The sequence below is a fragment of the Aquila chrysaetos genome, chromosome 23, assembly GCF_900496995.4.
Source record: "Aquila chrysaetos chrysaetos chromosome 23, bAquChr1.4, whole genome shotgun sequence".
NCBI classification, from domain to species: Eukaryota; Metazoa; Chordata; class Aves; order Accipitriformes; family Accipitridae; genus Aquila; species Aquila chrysaetos.
In genome coordinates this window covers 12,667,761-12,688,688 of record NC_044026.1, presented here as the reverse complement: position 1 = coordinate 12,688,688, position 20,928 = coordinate 12,667,761, and the positions used below count along the sequence as shown (strand labels likewise).

The 20,928-nt window shown below is 40.0% G+C and overlaps 1 protein-coding gene across 3 annotated transcripts; it reads right to left on the bottom strand.

The window, feature by feature from the left end:
- GYG2 (glycogenin 2) lies at positions 1-19,268 on the bottom strand. Of its 3 annotated transcripts, none has more exons than XM_029998830.1 (8): positions 18,861-18,969; positions 13,054-13,195; positions 11,104-11,278; positions 9,640-9,802; positions 8,948-9,074; positions 7,794-8,016; positions 6,484-6,624; positions 1-2,595 (listed from the first exon to the last, which is right to left on the bottom strand). In XM_029998830.1, exons 1-8 carry the CDS (start codon positions 18,865-18,867, stop codon positions 2,434-2,436), a joined length of 1,140 nt encoding a protein of 379 aa, XP_029854690.1. In that variant the 5' UTR covers positions 18,868-18,969; the 3' UTR covers positions 1-2,433. The 3 variants fall into 3 exon arrangements, with proteins under 3 accessions (XP_029854690.1, XP_029854691.1, XP_029854689.1); XM_029998831.1 differs by lacking the exon at positions 18,861-18,969 and adding an exon at positions 18,027-18,125; XM_029998829.1 differs by lacking the exon at positions 13,054-13,195 and having other exon boundaries at positions 18,861-19,268.
- Positions 19,269-20,928: the final 1,660 nt, after the last annotated feature.

Genomic DNA, 20,928 nt, shown 5'->3' with positions numbered 1-20,928 from the left:
TTAAAACTCACACCTTTTATTTCTGCTCAAGCAAGTAGTGCTAGTATCTCAAAAGCAATTTAATAAAATTAAAAAAACATATTAAAGTAACTAGTCAGTCACAAATAATACTCCCTGGCACAACAAAAAAACCTGTAACTCTGCATCATCTGATACACACATGACTTCATACATCCTTTCCATTTCTATTTTATTTCCATGACATCAATGTACTACAATTCTTTGCAAAACTTTGTATAATCCACACACAGTAATATTTTACATATTAGCACTTTCAACGTATTCCATGACAGCTCATTTTACTATTCATGACTATTTTAAAACCTTTCAGTTACTGATTTCACATCAGTAATTTTTCTCCCATAATCTAATTAATGTGCACAGTAAGATCTAGTAGTTACTGTAAAAATTACAGCTGCATGAAGCATGAGTTCAACCAGTTTGAATTATATTAGCAATAATGCTTATAGAACAGAGAACTTTCTCAGAAGTGCACAAATTCACTAAGAAACACAGATAATCAGTAGATCAAACACCACATGAGTAGGAGCACACTGCAGCTACTGTGATCTCCACATAGTACTGCGCTGGGCCACACGCAGCAAGAGGTAGAACACACCTACCTGTGTTAACTTGCAAAGGTTACCTACACAGGAGAGGCATGCTGTCACGGGTCCCTTTACGATCAATGGAGAAACTGAGAAGAATCATCTTCTGGTCATCTCTCCGACTTCAGAGACCCTAAACATCTAGCTTGAACTAGAAGCTTGAATTCAGCAGACCCACCAAAGAGATTCCCACTTTAAGAATGCTTACAATAAATGAGAAATAAAGAACTAGATAAAAATCAGAGATACTCCACAAAAGTAAAAGCAAATCCACTATTGTGAATATTAGAAAGTAATTCTAAAAATACTCAAAGATAATTTTTCTTACTCTAAGGGACCTTTTGACTCTTTTGTTCTTTTCCTAATTTGTGCAAGTTATTCCCTGCCCCTCCCCATCCTTTTTGATAGAGGAAAAAGAAACAAAAATTCCTTCCCTCCTACCCTGCCTTTCTCTCCACTAGCATCTACGGCAATCCCTCTGATGTAACATTACATCACTGCTTTTTAAACAGAATTCCCAAGTTATTTCATCAGGTATATCTGTACCAAAATTGGTGACATATTAAGACTGAAACGTGTTTCAAGTCCTGGATCAGCACTGCAGAATTCTTATTCTAATATTGAGTGGCATTATGAATAACTGTGTCAAATCTGTTATGATATTAGCATGTCTTTCTTTCAAAGTGTTTCTTTTTCCTTGTTTGTTAAGCCAAACTTGCTGAGATTAGTCAAATTTGAATAGCCAAATTCACAAAGCAATCCCCCATAAGTATCCTTAATATAATGGAGTCTCATCAGTAGATTTTTCTGGAACTACACTCACAGATTTATTAGTTCCCACACACAGCTATTGTTTAAAAGATCTTCAAAGGGCCTGTTTACTGAAACAAGTGCCAATTGTGTTTTCAGTTGCACTCAAACTGCCTGCAGTATGGGGCCACCATGCTAAACAAGAAGAACGCCTTTGTCAACTGTTGTTTGAAGTACTGTAAACAAATTGATATAAAGCACCAGAAGGTTTACACCACAGTGTCAGCATTTCTTCCTCTGACTGCGCAACTCTGAATATGCAAGTAAAGCTAACATTATTTGAAAAAAACAAGAGCATCCTATAGCAATGATATAAAAGGTTAACATACATTATCAGCCTATCTTAAGAGTTTTACACTACTCTTCATCACCAGCGTGATGAGGCTGAGCAGATTCCTATAAATAAGGAGAACATCCACTAGTGATCTCAGACAAAGCCTGAATTTCCTCTAACCCTAAATATACTTAGATGAAAAAGTTTTGTTGCAGACTCCTATGAGGACAGGATTTAATCTCCTCACTTTTTTCTCATATTGAAGTCTACACTATGGTTGCCCATGAAAGCGTTAACTTGGTTTCAAGAACAAGGTTTTCATTTAAATAGTTTTATAGCATCTTCTAAAAGGTAAAAGTACTTTTGAAATAATCTCAACTTGTGAAATAATCTCGACTTCCAACATGTTTCACACTCATGACTGTTTCTGCAGAATGCTATGGGGAGGAGCAGGGAAGAGTGATAAACATGAGAGTTCAAATGCAGAGGGTACCATTCATTATACTTCAGAAGGCACAATGGGAGGACAATGAAGATGAAACACACATAATAAAGATGAGGCACACTTAACAGTTAAAAAACAAGAGTCTCTATCTGTTAATCTTCCCCTAAAAATATACAAGGATCCATATCTACCTCTTCAACTTTGGTGTCAAATAAACTATGAAGATAGCCAAGTATTCAAGGATTGCATTTATAGAAGAAACATAGATCATGATGGCCATTACAGTACACTCCATCTTAATGTAAAAATGCATCCAATTTCTTTTTGATATGTTCAAAAGCATCTTTCCCCATATAGTCCATGCGCCCTTCCTCCCATTTTCTCCGTTCATCTTCTGGACTTGGTTCTTCTGGTTTGAAGTGAATAGACAGCTCTGAAACAGAATGTGCGACCTCATTCTGTGGGAAGAAGCAGAACAGTGAGAAAACAGTCATTTGGTCATTCTCATTTCAGTGCTGTGAAGTTAAACCTTGAATGGCAAACTTCTGCTTTGTACAGTCCCAGTTAAAACAATAAAACAAACAGTATTCAAACATTCATTCTTGTTTTGATAATATGATCTCATTATCCCATGCTTTTACTACTTATCACAGCATCTGTGAACATACCAAACATTTATTTTACTCGTCTTAACTCAGACCTTGGCATACTCAGCAACAACACAATGAGACTATTACAAATACAGCTGGTTTAGAGTAGAGTATCTCCTACAATAAAGTGTAACCATGTATCTGTGCAAATTTTGTCTTCAACAGGCTCTCATGTGAATGTAAGTTCCTAGAATTTTTAGTCACTTGTTTTAGCTGATCTCCAGTGAGGTCAGTATTATTTAGCAGATGTGAGAGATTACCCGTATAAATTACTTTAAAAGATTTGACACTATTCACTACACCAATAAGTAGTTCATTTTGAATGATGGTCCAAAATTGTGAATCCTGATTCAAGATCAAGTTATAATAGGTGCACAAATGCAAGATGCGTTATTAGTGATAACGTAAAAGAGAAACTGTGTCCGTGATTGACCAATGCCAGTAAAACCAGAACATCCCAACAATTATAACCAGTAATGAAGATGAAATATAAAAAGGACTAATCAAGGCAGCTACTGAAAACCTGCTTTCAGTACTAATCCAAGCGGCTCCAAGGCAAACAACTCATCTTATGTTATAAACAAAATTGCAATCAACCAGAATGGCCTTCCAGTGAAGCCCTCACAAATTCAATATAAAGATGTTTCAGAATAGAATGTAAAGGACAGGAATCAGTGGCTTAAACCACCTTAATCCCCTGGAATAACCATTGCATCTGCCAATTTGGGGCAGATAAGGCACAGGACTTGCACAAGACCTGCACCTGCAGACCCAGTAAGGTATTTTAAACAGCCAACATGACACTATATGCTTAGGTAACTGCATTGTTCCAGATGTATCCTCACCTGGGTCCCACTCTACATGACTTTAAACATGAATAAACACTCTGAAAAGCATGCTTGCTCCCTATTGTGGCAGTGTAAGTCGGCCATGTAGTATTAATTCACAGGCTCAATGATGTAAAGAGGTTTTATAAAATGTTACCGGACTTCTAACTAACTTTTGCTGAAGAATAAATCTGAGTTTTAACACCCGTTGGATTTGGTTAGTTGTGCATCCGTAACACCTATATATGGAAATATGCAACAATATTTGGTATTTAATTTTCAGGATTTATATACATGTAACTGCAGCAATGCTTGAAGATTCCTTTCTTTACCATCAGCAACCCTTATCAACAGCTTTGGATGCCATTAACAAGACAGGAATCATCATCTTTTTAGAAATGAAGAATTTTAGCTACAGTCCAAACACCCCTGGCTGCACAGGAGCTACAGTTTCACTTACAGTTTTGTTTCTCAGTTTTAAAGTATTTCACCATAGTGCTTCACAATCATACAAAAGGCCTCAATAGGAAAATGACTGTGTTGTGTACCTTACAAGTCCTTGACACCCTGTCATCCCCATCAACGCCAAGTCTGGCACTGCTGTCACACTGCCCACAGATAAATGCAGTGCAAGATCACAAAGGAAAGCCTAGGCTCCACGCCTGACTCAGTGTACATTCATTTTCCACTTGCTTGGAAACACCACTTCAGCAGGTAAAAAAAGAAACAAAACAGAACAAAAAAATCCAAATAGCTTTGCTTGTATTAATATTGGAGAGCTAAAATTAACACCATGCATTTATTACTTGGTGGCTAGCACAGGAAAAGATACATTAAAAAAACCTAGAAGTATAACTGATAGAAAGGGATCATACCCCAGTATTGGAAGCAGTTAGGGAATTACATAGCTAAAAAATTCAAGATTTTATTTACACATTGCATTATAATTAGTTGGGATTTCCCAAACTTATGGTGGAAGCAAAAAGACATGCATGCAGTTATCAACAGATGTACAATGCAGAAAGCTACATGTACCAGTTCTGAGGTTTCCTGAAACCTTGGATGAAACAGGATGAAATACAAGTTGTTCTGAAGGTCTGTCAGGCTCAGAGAGATGGATGTTACAGAACCGCTTTGTTCAACTTCACATACAGGTTGCTAAAATACAGCCACTGAGGTTTTATTAGGAGAGTATTTTTCCATAGTTCCCTTATCATAAGAATTCATACAATACAAATCAATTTCAGTCTTGGGGTAGGGGAAAGCAGTGGATGGGAGGAAAAGGAATGAAACACATTATCACCAAGGACAAAATTCATCTCACTCAGCTTTAGCTATCAAAATGGCACCGAATCTAAGCTCCTACTACAATCAATCTAGGATAAGTACCTCCAGAGGGCAGCTCATCTCATCCTAAAATATGTTCAAGAGTGGCTGTCATTCTTCAGCAACTACAGAAACAGCCTGGAAAGCTACAGCTTACAGTAGATGCCTACCATTCAAGAGGCTAAACTTCAAATGAGAAAAATCTCATTTTAGGGTAATAGCTTGCTCTATAACTGATGAACTTTTTATATGCATACAATGAGAACAGAACAATGTATTCCAAAACAAAGGTAAAACATACTGCCTAAAACATATTGTGCCAAATATTTGCCTTTGCCAGATATCAAAACATAAATGAGTAGACAGACCCCATTCTGAAGTCTTTTCCACCAAAACCAAAACAATCCCACAAGACTACTGAAGTTAAGCAACAAAAAGTGGAGTGATGGTGTTCCTAAGTAAGGAGAGAATCAGGCTATTATTTTCTGATTAACGTGATCTTCTGATAAACCAATCCTAGTAACTAAAAAAGAAATTTAAATTTGAATGACACTCCTTTAAGCAAACATTATGATTTTTTTTTTTTTTTACCCCAAACAAACATCTTGAAAATGTGTCCCTATTTGGTTTGAGCATTTCCAATGGAGTCAGATGTATGAGGCACACAAGATAAGAATAATTTATTTGCAAAAGATGTGTTAAGGTATAGAGCTGGAAGGTTTGCAATTTTCCTTCAGCCCCTCCACGCCCAGGGTGGACAAGAAAGGAAGGAAGACTACAGTTTTACTTTATGGAGTAACTGTAGTCGAAAGGGATGAAGCACTGAACATAATAAAAACCGCCTTCATCTTACTAGAGAGCAGTCCACAAGTTACAATAGCAGATGACATCAGAACATTAATTTTGTTTTCTCCCAATTGTTCCCTGCTGTAGCATGGTTTATCATAAAACACGTAATGACTTACAGCCATGAAACATTGTGCTATTATGTCCAACTTAATTCCTGCATAAAATAAGGGGAGTCAGTGCAACAGAAACACCCAAATTTGAGAAGAGTGACAAAAGAACCAGGACCCCTACAGTGAACATCAGTGGATTCTTTTAAGACACTCCTTGTTGCCCACAGAAATTTGGGGAACAGTCTTCCAAGTCAACACTTCTGGAAAAAATTTCTACAAAGGAGTGATAGAAAGGATTCTAGTTTTAAATATATTAATTCCCAAGAGTATTAATATTCAAAAGATTACTTTAGTAACAGAATTTTTTTTATATTACACTCTATTAAGTACCTACCAACTTTCAACAAGTAACCTCTTCGTAAAATTCAATGCAATTTTTTCAACCTCCAGACACATCATGCATGCATGACTAAAGATTAAAGAAAATAGATACTCTTTAGACTGTTTCTGACGCTAGCAAGAAAATTCAATACCTACAGCTAAATTGAAGAGGATATAATCTCCCAGATCAGAAGCATAATTAAGAAAATCTCATTTTAGTGTATCATTTTGTTACTGCATATAGTAATATACAACATACTTACAGCTTTGAAAGTGAGCTCCTCAGGAGAACATGTTGTGGGATATATTTCATACGTCTGCTCTGGAAGCACAGGTATTTGCAGCGAATTGGCCACATAAGGACTGACCTTTTTCAGTGTAATTTCAACTCCATTGAAAGTATGCTAACAAAAACAAGAACAACTCACCACTGAAATGCAATTTTGCAGGAAACTAGTATGTTATTTAAAACAGTTTCACCTCCTTACAGGGATCTCAGCATTAAAGGAATAAGGTAATAAATTGAAAAAAGTTTGTGGTCCCAGATTCAGAGCATGTTGCAATTTAGAATTCTGCACTCAGAAGTATGCCAGAATCATCAGGAGGTAAATCTAACAGGTATTTCCACCTTCATGCTGCTGTAGCTGAAGTATTTCTTTACTGCCCAATTTCTTAAAAATTAAAGCATGTTAAAAGTATGAGATAAAAAAAAGCTACCCATTCCTTCCTCTGCTTTCCAATTTGTGAAGAGGTTAACAAACCAAATTCATCGCTAGGGCTTTGATGGTAACCATCCAACTGATCTTACGGGACTATGCAATTAGTTCAGTGATGGTAATAGTCTAATATTTTTTAAAAAATTAAGAAAATATTTACATATGCATAAAAGTGATCTTAATTGTCATGTCTCGATACAAAATTAAAAATCATACTTCTACTCATTACTTTATGCTGCTGATCTCCAAGAAATCATCTATTTATCAACAGATTTTTTTATTCTACTCATGGAAACCATGCATTGCTGCACTTCCTTTGAAGAAAAACAAAAAAGCGTGAAGAGCTCAGTAAGTGCTTGATGACATACGAGTACTGAATATAACATCGTAAATGTATTTAACACTGCCTTCGCAAAGCTGATTCGTTTGTTATGACCCTCATAAAATAAGTTATAATGCAGTTCTGAAAAGGTAAAATTTACTACACTTCAAGGGCTAGTTTGATGGTCTATATCAAGTTATCTTCAAAAAGTCAAAAGTCCGTTTGTTTCATAGCTAGATTATCACCTTCTCTAATTTGTATCATACTTCGTGCTTAATTTGCAGAATCTATACATACACATTCCCATACAAACTCTTCAGCAATTAAGAAGAAGGCTGGAGGTAATCTTTGGAAAGCCAATAGTACTAAAAATCCTTCCTAAACTGCTAGTTTAGATGCTTCTAGAAGCAATCACTGCTACTACCGATCAACAGATACTATGTTTTTTCATGCAATTCCTTCCTCTAGCAAACACATAATTTTCAGAATTTTTGTTGTGATTCCAGCATATTCCCACTAACTCTTTATTAGTTACCTTGCATTCCTCAGATTCTGATTCTTCCATCTTTTGAAGTTTTTCTAACAAAGGCAATATACTTGCACTGTATATATTCCACCAGAGGGCAAGAAATGACAGCTGATGAAAAGATCCAGAGGTGGTGCCATCCTGCATAACTCTCTTTGTTTGAAGGTTATATTTGTAGTTCCAGGGCTTCGTCGCTCCCAAGAAGTGAACAACTTTGGCATCTCTACCAAAACTGCAGAGATTAAACATACAGGTCTATACATTAAATATATATCTTTTTAGCCTATATGAACTGCTAAAGAAACATGCTTACTCTGACTGGTGAGGTAATTTTGACATTTTGCAACACCAACACATTCAATATGAGTATGTATTTAGTATTTTTTTCTGTCTTATTTGTTTAAGGTATCTCATTTAGCATACATTAAAAAAAAAAGGCTGCATTGCCATTTGCTTCCAGCTGCTGATTCTAGTAAAGTTCATGAAGGAAGATGACAGGCTCATGCAGTACCATTTCTAGTCCTCCTGCATACTCTGTTCACAAATAAATATCACTTCAAACACTGAATCAACAAAATTGATTATTACTGATCCCATATTAAAAATTACTAATAAGTAAATAATCCTAAATTCGCCTTCCATTAAGAGCATTTTGTGCAACTGGGGCAGTAATTCATGACACTCTAAATCCAACTTGCCTTCTGCCAGAAAAGTTTCCTAACTGCATTGTCTGAAGTCATGTAATTACTAGCACAAATCTTGTTTCACAGAGAACCTTAGAAATGGTTTAAAAAAAAAAAAAAAAAAAAGACAAAAACTCCCACAACTGTTTCTCATAGAACTGACTGGAAAAGAAGGGAACAACATTCAGAGTAAAGCTGTCAGAACCTAACGCTAAAGTAATCGACATCTTTTCAAATCTGAGAAAAGCTTCCCTGAAACAACATACAAGACAGTGTAGCCAGCTCTGGGACTCAATCTGTGTCCAGATGCAAGACATTCATATTGTATTTCAGCTTTTACTGCATGATTTTTACGTAACACCATTTCTGACTGCTGTAATTTATAATCAAGAGAATATGGCATTATTATTCTCTCTTATAATAGAATGTTTGTTAACAAACTACAGAGGTTTACAGTCAGTCGGACATGTTACTACTTACTGATTGAAAGCAGGAACGTAGGTGTATACAGCGCTGCTGCTCAAGTTATAGAGGAAAGGTAAGTGTTTGCCAATATCTGCTGTTGCCCAGTTGCTGAAGAAGCTATTCAACAAGCCTTGATCACCCCCTAAAGAACATAAAAAACCGTATTACCATAATTATGCATACACTCAAATTTACATCAGAATTTCACATCCAAGGATGGGAGTGAGACTGGTGTGTTCATGGGACTGCAACTTGGAGTTGACAAGATGGCCATGCGAGCAGGTACAAGTGAATAATACCTGATCCACTCCGACGCAAGTTCAGTGTAAATGAAGTCCTATTGTAATATATGAAGAAAGGAGTAGAAAAGGGGTTTGGTCTCCCTCAGAGCAGAAGACTGAAGATCAGCTGTATTTCTCTCTCCTAAACCAGACAGCAAAATTAAAACTTACTGAGGAAGACTTAGACACAATGTCCCTTCATTGCCCTTTTCTGGGAAGAGCCATCCACAATAACTCAATGGGCCTTAAGTACAGTGTAAGAGGCAAAGGTCTGCACCTTAAATTTTTGTGGGGGCACAATTACGTAAAGCCCAGAGAATTCCTGCCTTCTTCTATTCTGCCTGATAACATGGAAGCTATGGAAAAACAGCTTACTGAGAAGGAATCGAACATTTTGCACTTCATCCCTTATGCCTTGCCCCTTACCATCAAAGCTGCCATGTTCAGCAGCAAACCGGAGCAGTAGGTTGTAAGTTTTCAAAGAAGGTCGGAATACAAATACACCACTATTAAAGCAGTCAGGCCAGCCAGAATCAGGAGCTGCTGAAAACTCTTCTCGATCAAATAATTCATCGACATTGCAAAGCACCTTAGAGACAGTAGGTAAACACAAAAACTGTTAGAGCAAATGGTTTTTTAGAACACAAGGAGCTAAATCAGTACCAATGGAGTAAATTGCTAGTTTGGCCAAGTATATTGTTTGCAGAGCATAAAAGCAGTGGCAATGCAAAATATGCTAGGGGTCAGAACCTCTATTTTTAATATAATAAAGCAACATTAATTGTGGTTCTCCATGATTTCTCTGATCAAAGTGCAAACCCTGTGAAATTATTTCATGAACCTTGGAGACCCTCCAGAAGGTGCCTTTAAATATTATAACATACCATGAAAACACACAATTTCCTTCTTTCTTAGCTCACCTTCCCAGAGTTCACTATTCTCAGTAACTGCAACAGAGCTGAATGAAAGCTGGGAATCCAAATAATTTGAGTTAGCAACAGACTGACTAAAGGGGTAGCAGAAAAACTGTCTCATTACCAGTTTTCTAATGTAAGCTAAGCTTATAAATTTGCTTTGGTTTGGTTTTTAAGCTTCACAAGGAAGTGGGAAAAGTCAATCAGGCTAAGGCCAAGATCACTTTTAAAGTTGGTAGAAAGACAGCTGTGGAATCACTGAAAGTCTGGACCCCACCCACAACTGAGCCACTGTGAAAAGAAGCAGAAAATTTTTTTTAGGAGACAAATTACTTCACTGAATTTAAACCAACACACAAATATTTGCCTTCCTCCTTTACTTTAATGTAAAGCAGGAAATCATAAGCCTCCCCACCTCACCCCCTGAGAAGAAACACTTAATTTGGTTTCTAATTCAAATACAATCCTATTAAATTAAAATGCATCCCAGTCTTTTCAATTGAGCCATGTAAGTGCAGGGGAAGGCTAACATGATTGTCCTTGCCAAAATTATGGCCATTTTTATCTCTATACTTCTAAAAAATGAAAAAGAAAAAAGTAATTAATGTTTCCGGGCTTCCCGCCCCCACCTCCTTTTTAAAACTGGCCTGTATTCCCGACCAGAGTAAGTCCAAATGAAAGTATATGAGAGAGATCTATTTTAAACATCTGTCAGAAGCCTATTTGCATAGAGTGTGTTTGTGATATCTTTTGAGGACAGTCCTGAGGCTACTCTCAAAACAGGATTTACTTTTATGCAGACGGCAAAACTCTGAGCATTGCCAAAACATGCCAGCTGGAGCTTCTGCAACCTTGTGACCACCAGCAAATCTGGTCACTTCACAGGCCAGTAGGCTGCCTGACAAGGAAGCATCCCACACCCAGAGTAGCTCCTTAAGACAGACACAAATGTTTCCACAGCTCCTGCTCTACTCACCAAAGTGTCTGCATCCATGAAGACACATTTGCTATAATGAGTAAGAGTCCAACAGCGAAGCTTAGTGAAGGTTACACCCAGTTCTGGCCTCTGCATCAGAGCCAAACGGACTGAGTCAGCACTGTCAAGCATATCCACCTCAATGACTTCGTCAAATACGCTGCGGAGGACAGACCTACCAGAGGAAGCAGTGGAGAGAAAGAAGGGAATTCAAAGAGGTTCACCAGAGTTCACTTCCAGCATAAAAACAGTAATACGCAGCATCACGTTTATTATGACAATAACAAAGGCTAGACTGATTGGTTAGAATGAGAAGTCAGAAGTGAAAAGTCCTTGTAAACAGTCTGCTGAAGTGACAGCTATCAGTCAAGCCATAAACCATCACCCCTTCTACAGGGCAAGCACATCTCAAAAGTGACAGGTGCTGTATGGAGGAGAAACCAATCCTTATTTTAGTTAATCTCCTACAGAAACACCAACAGAAATTAAAGCAGCTTTCATCCTGCACACTTGACTCTAAGGAACAGCACGGACCATGTTCCCTGTGCATTGCACAGGTTGTGGCATGCACTGTCAGCGCAGTCACTTGCACCTATTATGCCCAAGCAAACACAGCTTCAGAACTGCACCTTTTAATACAGGTAATATATACTTGCTCACTACTACAAATTGTCTCAAATGAGACTTTTAGGAAGATATCTTTTCTATATATATCTTCCATGGCATTTTTATAGGTGATACCAAAGTAGGTAATTTTCCTTCAAGACACAAGAAAAAAGTCTTTTAAACACAGCTTATTTATTTACATTACACTATTAACTACAAAGTCCCAGATGTCATACAAACACAGAAAAAGAAAAGCCTGTGCTGATTATCTAGATTTCAGAGTTATTAGCTTTTGCCTGACTGATCTTCAAGGGACAGGAGTTAACTGGGAAAGAACTAAGAGTAGGTAAAGATTTTTAGAAGCATAGTTCAGTAGTGTAATTTTTCTTAAATGCTATCCTTGATTAAAAGATATACTATAAAGGTTTTTCCCCCACTGAATGGGGATGAAAAAACTGATGGACTTAGTATCCACCCAGGTGTCAAATGTATACAGTATTCCCTCAGGAAGGTTACAGTGTTCTGACAAAATCCATACTTTAAAAAGGCTGTAAAAACAGATTTCTGTACATCTAATCACAGCAAAAATGGGAAAATACTTTTCTTGAGCCAGATGCATTGCAAATACTTTCACATGGCATACAGAAATCAGGAGCTTGCACACTTCTTAAGCCATAGCAGAACTAAGAGTTTAAGTAACTATGGCATGTCATGTTCCTCTTAACAAGCAGCACTGTCCTCCAAATAACAGGGCTTGAGGTCAACACATCAATGAGACTTCTGCATTTCTGTAGTGCTTGTAGTGAATTTCATGCAAGTCTGTAGTACCTGTAGAATCACAACCCAAATTGGAAAGTGATAAAAAAAAAAAAAGACAGCAGCAAAAAAAAAAAAAAAAAAAAAATTAATTTCTCATCATGATAGCTGTGCACCAATATTTTAAGATTAGTCATCCGAAATCAAGCCCCTAAGGTTTTTGGAGAGTTGTTATGTCACATGTTTTTATGTATCTCGCTCTTTCTAACAGAGAATCGCTTGGGGGAAAAAAACCAGTAGTGCCTTTATTTTGGCTTAAAAGCAGACACCAAAACCTTAGTTCCCAAACTTTCAGCTTATGTTCCCAATTACGGGCTTAAGACAACTTCCAGCCACAAGCTCTACTTCTGCAAATGAATACTTATTAGGTTTATGATCTTATCATGGATGTTATTTGGGACTCCTCTCAGAAATCACTAGCCAAGGGGGAACTTAATGCTGTTAAATCCACAGGAAGCCTGCTAAAATCTTTCATGTTGTTGTTTATTCTTCCATAATATCAACTTCCAAAAATACATGATTCCTTACCTCATCCCACTGGAAACCTCTGGTGTAATTAGTACTGCCAATTTTCTAGATGTCGTATGGTTCCTCAACGACTGTCCGAGAACCAGAGCGCCTTGACAGTACACATCATCGGTAGCAAGGGTCACAAAGGCTTGATCTGTTACTGTGAGCAAATATTCAGAAGAGTCACTTCACAGCTTTAACAAAGGCTCTTTTGAAAGGTTTCTTCCTCCTCCAGCTAACCAACAGGCTGCAGTTTATAACAGCCTGCAGCTCCTGTGATAAGCTCTTTTCTCTCCCAAATTCCCCCAGAAGACACAACTGAATGGAAAAGCCAGTGAACGTGACTGCAGAATGTATGTTTCTGAATTTTGTTATTTTTTGTTTGCCTGATTTACATAGTAACAGGTACGAAGTTTTTGGACTAGCCTTAAACAAATTCCCTATGTCTTACTGCCTAAACATAATCTCAGTCAAAAAAGCCTATCTGTAAATATTTAGATTTTACATTTAACTAACATAGTATAATACAACCAATAAGGAAAATGTTCCTGTTTATATAGCGCCAAAAGCTAAGGAAAAAACCAGGCTGTTAAGTACTAGCCAGAAACGTCCTTCTTTCCATAACCTCACTGAATCAACCCAACAGGCATTATTATGTGCTCTGTCATCTTTGTACTGGAGTAACTGGTGCTGGCTGAACAAATGTAGAGAAACTGCTAACGAGACTGGTACACCTCCCAGAAGTTAAGGATCCCTACCTCAAGTAACTCCAAGAAAATCAGGAGTGTTCCTCATTGTCAAGAAACACATGGGAAAAAAGTTACAATAAAAAAGAAAGAAAGGTATGCTCCTGCACAACAGGAGACCTAATGTATTTTGTAGAGATAGTAGCCTGTGGCAGTATCACCAGGGGCTGCTTCTTCAGCTCTGCCCTCTGACAGAACCACCGTTATCAGGGCTCTCCTGGGGAGAGCCAGAACCTATGATTCAGCAAAGTGAACAGCCTCCTCGGAGCACAAAGACGACCTCAGCATTCCAGGCTGCAGAATTAACCAGAACAAGATGAGCAGGTCACAGAGATGAGGGGAATTCCACTGAGGTCTACAGAGCTTCAATAAACACTTGTGTTGGAATACTTGTTTAAAACCACCATCATCTTAAGGGACAAGCAATTATGTTAAATAAATCAAACCAACCAAACAATAACAACAACATAAACACCCTGCCATACAGTTTCCAGGCTCTGTGAGAGACACTAGGAAAGAATGTCACAGAACTAGTTGCAGGTCTGAACCCAACAAATGACCTCATGGCTGCCTCAGCCAGGGGCTGCCAAAATGAATGACTTCAAACCTCTAACCTAACATCAAGGTATGCAGTGAAGTATGGTTGGTGCTCCTGACAACCTTCTCGGGTACTAAATATTTCCATTTTTCATGTCCTCCAAATCCAGAGCAAAGCACAGACCCACTGGTGTGCTGTCTTCTTCTCCCCTTTTTGCCCTACCTCCCACTTATCTCCAGCCAGACCTGAATTCGAATCAAGCACATATACCTTACATTTGCTGACACTGCAGTGGATCCCTGCACCTCAGGAGAATCCCAGTAGTGTTAAACTTGACCAAAAAAATTGAATCATCCGTCAAAACTTAAAACAGTTTGCAGATCCCTCAGCTAAGCAAACTCCAGTAACATTTCTAAACACGATTTCCAGAAGAAGCAAATGAAAAAAGGAGCTTTTAAATCTCCCATTATCGTAACAGGTCAAGCAAGTTATGGCTGTTCCAGAAAACAATGAATGAGTTGCTTACATGGAGTGGTTTAAAAGGACAGTTGTGCAAGTAAACTGCTCCTACTACAATTTTCCAAAAGGTTAATCGAATAAATTTAAGCATACATAAAAAAACAATACAAAACAAAAAAAAACCACTGAAGTCTACTTTAGCAATAAAATTATTCTCAAAAGACACGACAAGTCAGCAAAGAAAAGCACTTTTGTGTTACGCAACAAGCATCTTCAGCCAAACAAAGGCAATAAAAGAACTACTGAGAGGAACGTGGGAGGCAGGTTAATACAAAAAGCAAACTGTGAAATGAGTGGGAGTTTAAATCTTAAAATACTGTTTTAAATAACAACCACAAAACTGAACACATAATCTTCTTATTGCTTCTGCAAATTCTTTTAGCTACAGAAGCTGAATCTTTACTTAAGTAATATATCTAAAAATACACATGCTACTCATCAAATAGTTCAGCAAGCTGGTATGGCAAACTACCACATCCTACGGACGCTTTCATGCTTTGTACCTCTGGGGCAAAAGTTGTGGTCAGAACTACAAGGAAGCAAACTGCCGAATAAATACAGCTTCCAAGAAACTCCTGCTAATACCTCACACAGAAAAGACACCAATTGTCTGTTTTGAGAATCAGATGTGGGACACATATTATGGCCTTCTCTAACAGAGTGAATCACTACAGAGATAATTAAATAGATAATCAAACTGTTGACTGAAACCATGCAACATTAAAGTATTTCTAGTGCAAAGAGAAGCACATCCTAGCTATTTCAAAATCTTACCGGGGCACCACTAATCCATTAAGGTTCCACAGGCGGTTTAAAATCAAAAGATTTTATCATTACTTGTTCTTTCATCTAATCCCTATTTTCAAGAAAGAGGTGTTACTTGACTTACGTCATTTATCGTGTTCTTTGGAACACTGTCCCTATAAGTAAATGTTTTATTTTTATAACTGAAAACTAAGGATCAGATTTTCATATAAACTTGTGAAAGTAAAGTGTTTACCTGAAAATTCCCATTTAACTGAAATCAAGGACAATGCTGTGTTAAATCTAATATACACAGGGTTTCACTCACTGAGTTTAAGCTGCAAAAGAAAAGTTGATCTTTTAAGTTTGAAAGCCAAAGGTCTAGGTATTTAAAAAATAAAATCCAGTCGCAGCGAATTTTAAGTGTCAAGTGCACCATTATGCCTAACTTTCAAGTCTTTGTGCTGAATGACAATAGGATTTTCATGGAAAACACCTAGTGTTAACATATTAAGTTTTCAAGCAAATTGTTTTTAAGCTGTGGAACCCTATGGCTAATACCACTGACTCAGTGAATTATGTGAAAAGTAAGTATGTGATCAGAATCACATTAAAACCATGTCACATGAATTTATAAATCTGCTCATTTCTCGTCTGGATTACCACACAGCACATGAAGATGCAAATTTAGAAATCATTATCATCATAGTTTTGATACCTAACAATAGTTTCTTAGAACAAACCAAGGATTTTCAAGCAAGTAACTTTGGCGAGTTATTTTAGACCCACTCGGCAGCTGCAGATAGCAACACAGACAGCAAAAGTAATGTGAAATCTCTACAGTCAGGGCGATTTTATGTGAAACTTTTTACACTTTTTTAGCCAAGATCACCAACTTCTGATGCTACTTACTCACAGCAGGAGTACCTCTGACACTGCCAGAGGAAAAATTCTTCAACTGGCCTGAAAACTAATTCCAGGGCAGCTAAAAGCCTTACTTACAATCCACACCAGCAAGCGGACAGGGTGGTGCTCACTTTGATGTTCAAATTAAAAAGAGAGAGGGAATGAACAAACAGCAGGTACCCAATGAGAATCAGGAGTGACTCTTAATAACAAGCACTGAATGAACCACATGCACCTGCCAGCTTCAAGACAAGTTTAAGGAGGGTAAGGGCTTTTTCCGTAATCCACTAGACATAGCTTCTTAAGCATATTTTGGTCTTTCTTCTGATAGACAGAGAGAGGATAAATGTGCTCTAGCTGTGGCTCCTACAGTAACAACTCAAATTTGCCAAGTCACCCGCTCCAAAATTGCAATAGGAGACCAGAGGTTCATACGCTACAACTTTCCTACAAGCATATTCTAAATAACACATCGCTGCCTTATGCATAAGAGTAGATAAACCAACAGCTAAAAGCCTCCAACAGGCTGGTTAGGGCCCCAGTACGTACTGCCATTCATAATAACCAACGCTGTCTCATTGCTTTCTTAAATTCCTCCCTGGTACCATCTGTTGCTCTTTTGTCACCTCCCCGCTTCTACTTCAGACACAATCTGCAGGACAGGCAGGCTGCAGTCTCGACCTGTGTCCGCTGAGCCCAAAGCGCCCTTCTGAAACCCCGAGTGACAATGACATAACACAGCCCCAACTCACTTCACGTTTTCTAACAACAATTTTGTTACTCCCCCTCCCACACATAGGTCTCTATGAATCCTCCCCCAGAAGCACGTCTTAGTGAAGATGTGTTAGATTACCACAAAGAAAGCTACAGGCCTTCTCACTTCCCTAACACAACCATATCAGAAGCACTTGGAACAAAAAGCTCTGCTCCAGCTGACACCTACAACCTTGAAAGCAGTCAAGAAGTATTTTAAGTAGGTAAAATGGATAATGATGTCAGACAATAACCTATGTTAGACCACCATCAGAAATTATTATGCAAGTTTTCAGCAAGGAGGCAGTTCTTGCCCTAGTAAACAAATGACAGCTGGCAGTTTTAATTCCCATGCTTCCTCGGTCTGGGTCCAATAGTAGAAATACTTACATTACTGATGAAGGTGGCATAACCAACACTTTACACAGTTCTTTTTATAACAGAATATAAATTGACATTTGATGGCATGCAATATTTCTCTTGGTTTAATGAAGTTCTGCCTGATCCAAAACCAGATTCTCTCTTATTCTTTATTAAAACAAAGGTGAATTTTAGTAGACGGGATTACGACTGTTATCTTGGAAGACTACACAAAGAGAACTTGTTTCTCATTTTGTGTAGCTTTTACTATATATCTTTCAGTTAAGAACAATTACATTCTGCTTCAAGACCCTGCAGTTTTGTTATTCAACAGATAGTAAATGATCCTTATGAAAAATCAAATGCAACATTATAATATGCAAATAAGCATAGCATCCAAAACTAGTCCCAAAATAGCAACATACCAGTTTGAAATAAACTAGTAATAATTGCTTAAGCAATCCAGAGACAGCACAAAGGACTTGATAGGTATCAAGTTATACGTTTCCAGTCTTTCCACCTTCCTTTCAAAAAAACCACAACAAAGAACCCCACAATCCTCTAATCCTTTAATTTGCAGACTCCCTTTCTACATCTTCCCCCAGCACTGAGGTGCCATATACATAAATTCAAACAGGATCCACCTGGCCCAATGCCCAAGGAAGGTACGTCCTCAACACCCTGCAAACGGTTCAACAAACCCACCTTCGGGGGGCTGCTGCTCAACTTTTTCCTCGGTTTTGAGAGCACGTTCAAGAAACGCAATGGCACCTGCACCCGCCCCGCAGTCGTGGCTTTAAAAGACTTTATCCTCAAGTCCCTCAAGGCTTTAAGCTGAACTGAATAAAACCAGTACCGCTGCTACGTCAGAAGGGACACGAGAAAGGACTCCCCGAATCTGCCTCAGCCCCAGGGAGCCCACCCCAGCCTGTCGCCCTGCAGATCCACCAGGAAAACGCACAGAGGCCTGGGTAGGCCAATCCGTACGTACAAGCAGAACACATAAATGAGTTTAGCTCTTTCATCCCACCAGACAGTTTAAATCCTAATCCGAGGCTGCTAATTACAGCACAGTACTCTGCTGATAACAAAACAGCAGAGACCCTCGACCGCAGCGGGGCGGGAGGAGGCCCCGGAGGAGCCGGCCCGCGCCGCCCCGCCGTCCCCGAGAGGCGGCTGAGCGCACACGAAGCGGGGGGCTGCCGAAGGCGACGGCAGCCCCTCGGGCAGAGCCCGGCGGCCGGAGCCGCGGTACTCACCGGACATCCTGCGGCAGGCGGCGGCCAGCCGGGCAGGGGCACGGCCCGGACCCGGACCCAAGCCCGCGGCGCCCACCTCTGCCGCCGCCTACACCTGCTCGCGGCGGGCCCGATAAACCGCGAAATGGGATTAGCCTCTTTCCTGCTGAAGGCAGTGGCAGCTGAATTATATTCGCAGGGACTCCTGCGCAGCAGCACGGCATTAGCGCCAGAGACCATTCGGGAGGGTTGGCGCGACCCAGCCCGCCCCCCGTTGCCCGGCGCTGCCTTTACTGCAAGGGGGCCATCCTCCTCTCGCCCCCTGCCCCGCCGCGGGCCCCCTGCCCCGGCGCTCGGCCCCCACGGCCGCCGCCTGACGGGGGCCACGCACCTGCCCGCTGCTCCGGGGCCCCCCCCGGCGCCCCCACACCCGGCGCCCACCCCCCCCTTAACGCGCGGCGGCGGCACTGCGGCGCCTCCTGGCGGCGCGGCGAGGCGCTCCCGCTCCATCTGGGCGCTGCGCGGCAGCGCCCGCCCGTCGCCGTCCCGTCATGGCGGGGGTCGGGGGTCCCTCGCCTCCCCGCTTTTCCCGCCCGTCCCGTCCCGTCCCGTCCCCTGCGCGCTGCCCGCGGGGAGCTGCGGCCTGCGTGGGCCCGAGGGTCACGGCGGCGGGCTGACAAAACGGGGGGCGTGTGGGCCGCGTCCCGCCACCCGTGCTCCTGCCGCACCCCACGCACCTGGATTGCAACACAGCCTCCGCACCGCGCACGCTCGTGTGTGGAACCGGAGAGGAAGAAAGATGAGGTGGGGGAGACTCCGCCACGTAGCCCTTTGAGGAAGGCATCGGCGCCTTTGATGGTGAAGATGGCGGAGTGCGGAAAAAAGATCGTCGAGAGTGGCGACCCAGATAGGTGGGATTCAGGGCGAGTTAGGGGAGTCTGCCCCGTGACGTGTCTGTAGCCACCATAACCCCCACAGGTAGACACAGTCTGATAACTTGCCACCCAGATAAATAAATGTTTTCAGAGAGCTTGTGCTAGTCGGAGTGCTATATATATCTTCACATACGTATATATAAGCACATGTATTCACACAGAGTATCGGCAAGGTAGTTTTAGGCTGACCTGGGTTAGTAGAGGCACCTTTGCATCAAACTGTTCTGTGAACACCAGTAACTGCTTAGCAGAGGACAGCGGTTTAAGACAGTGTGCCGCTGAAGAAAATGCACGTACCTTTAAAAATTAAACCTTTCTTTGCAACAATTTGCAAGTGATCAGTGCTGCCACTCCAAGCTGCAGCATTTCTTCTCTCACACACTGGGAGTATCCTAAAGGACCACCGGAGAAGATGGTGTGATTGCTCCAGTAGTGGCAGAGGTGTTTAAGAAGGAAGGACATAAATGCATAGGAAATCAAGCTTTATTTATCCCGCAGAAACAAAATTCTCAGGAAATGTGTTCATCATCTGCTTATATAGGGAGGTCAACTAAACAATATGCTTATGAGTAGCAAGATCACTATTGTAGATATTTCTACTGGCAGATCTCTTTCAATTGGGGCACTTCATAATCAACAAAAGCATTTTCTTGGTAATAAGAGAGATGTCTACATTTAGATGATTTTCTGTTTTACTTGTGTACCAGCAACTTTTTTAAAGCATAGAATAGACTTAAAATGTCAGAGCCAGTAATACAAGCTAGAGTTCTGATGGTCTAACAGCCAGTTTATATTCCTTTCTTCCCCTCCAGATTTAAATACATTAGAGCTTCCCTACATAAACCCCCAATTATGTGAAATAACAATACAAATTAGTATTAAAATAATGAAATTGTTTTTGTCATCATAATTATCATTATCACGATCATCATCGTCATCATCATCCTAGTTAAAAGGGAAATTAACACTGAAAAGTGTGCCTGCAGACTGGTATATTGGTCATATGTTGGTGTCATTAGACCAAGGAGCTTCAGAAGTTTAAACATTGGGGGAGGGCAGGGTTTACCAATTCAAGTTCATGTTTTTTCCTCAAATTCTCCATAATAAAATCTGCTTTTTGGCTAATAATATTAAGACAAGCACTTTCAGCTGAG

What these genes read in the sequence shown, in the direction of transcription:
- GYG2 (XM_029998829.1), bottom strand. Translation starts at nt 19,063, where the DNA reads ATGCCGTGCTGCTGCGCAGGAGTCCCTGCGAATATAATTCAGCTGCCA. An exon ending in TGAACATGGCAGCTTTGATG is followed by an intron (nt 9,075 to 9,639) that starts GTAAGGGGCAAG and finishes TATGTTCTTTAG; the next exon opens with GGGGTGATCAAGGCTTGTTG. An exon ending in CAGAATCTGAGGAATGCAAG is followed by an intron (nt 6,625 to 7,793) that starts GTAACTAATAAA and finishes TGTTTTTGTTAG; the next exon opens with CATACTTTCAATGGAGTTGA.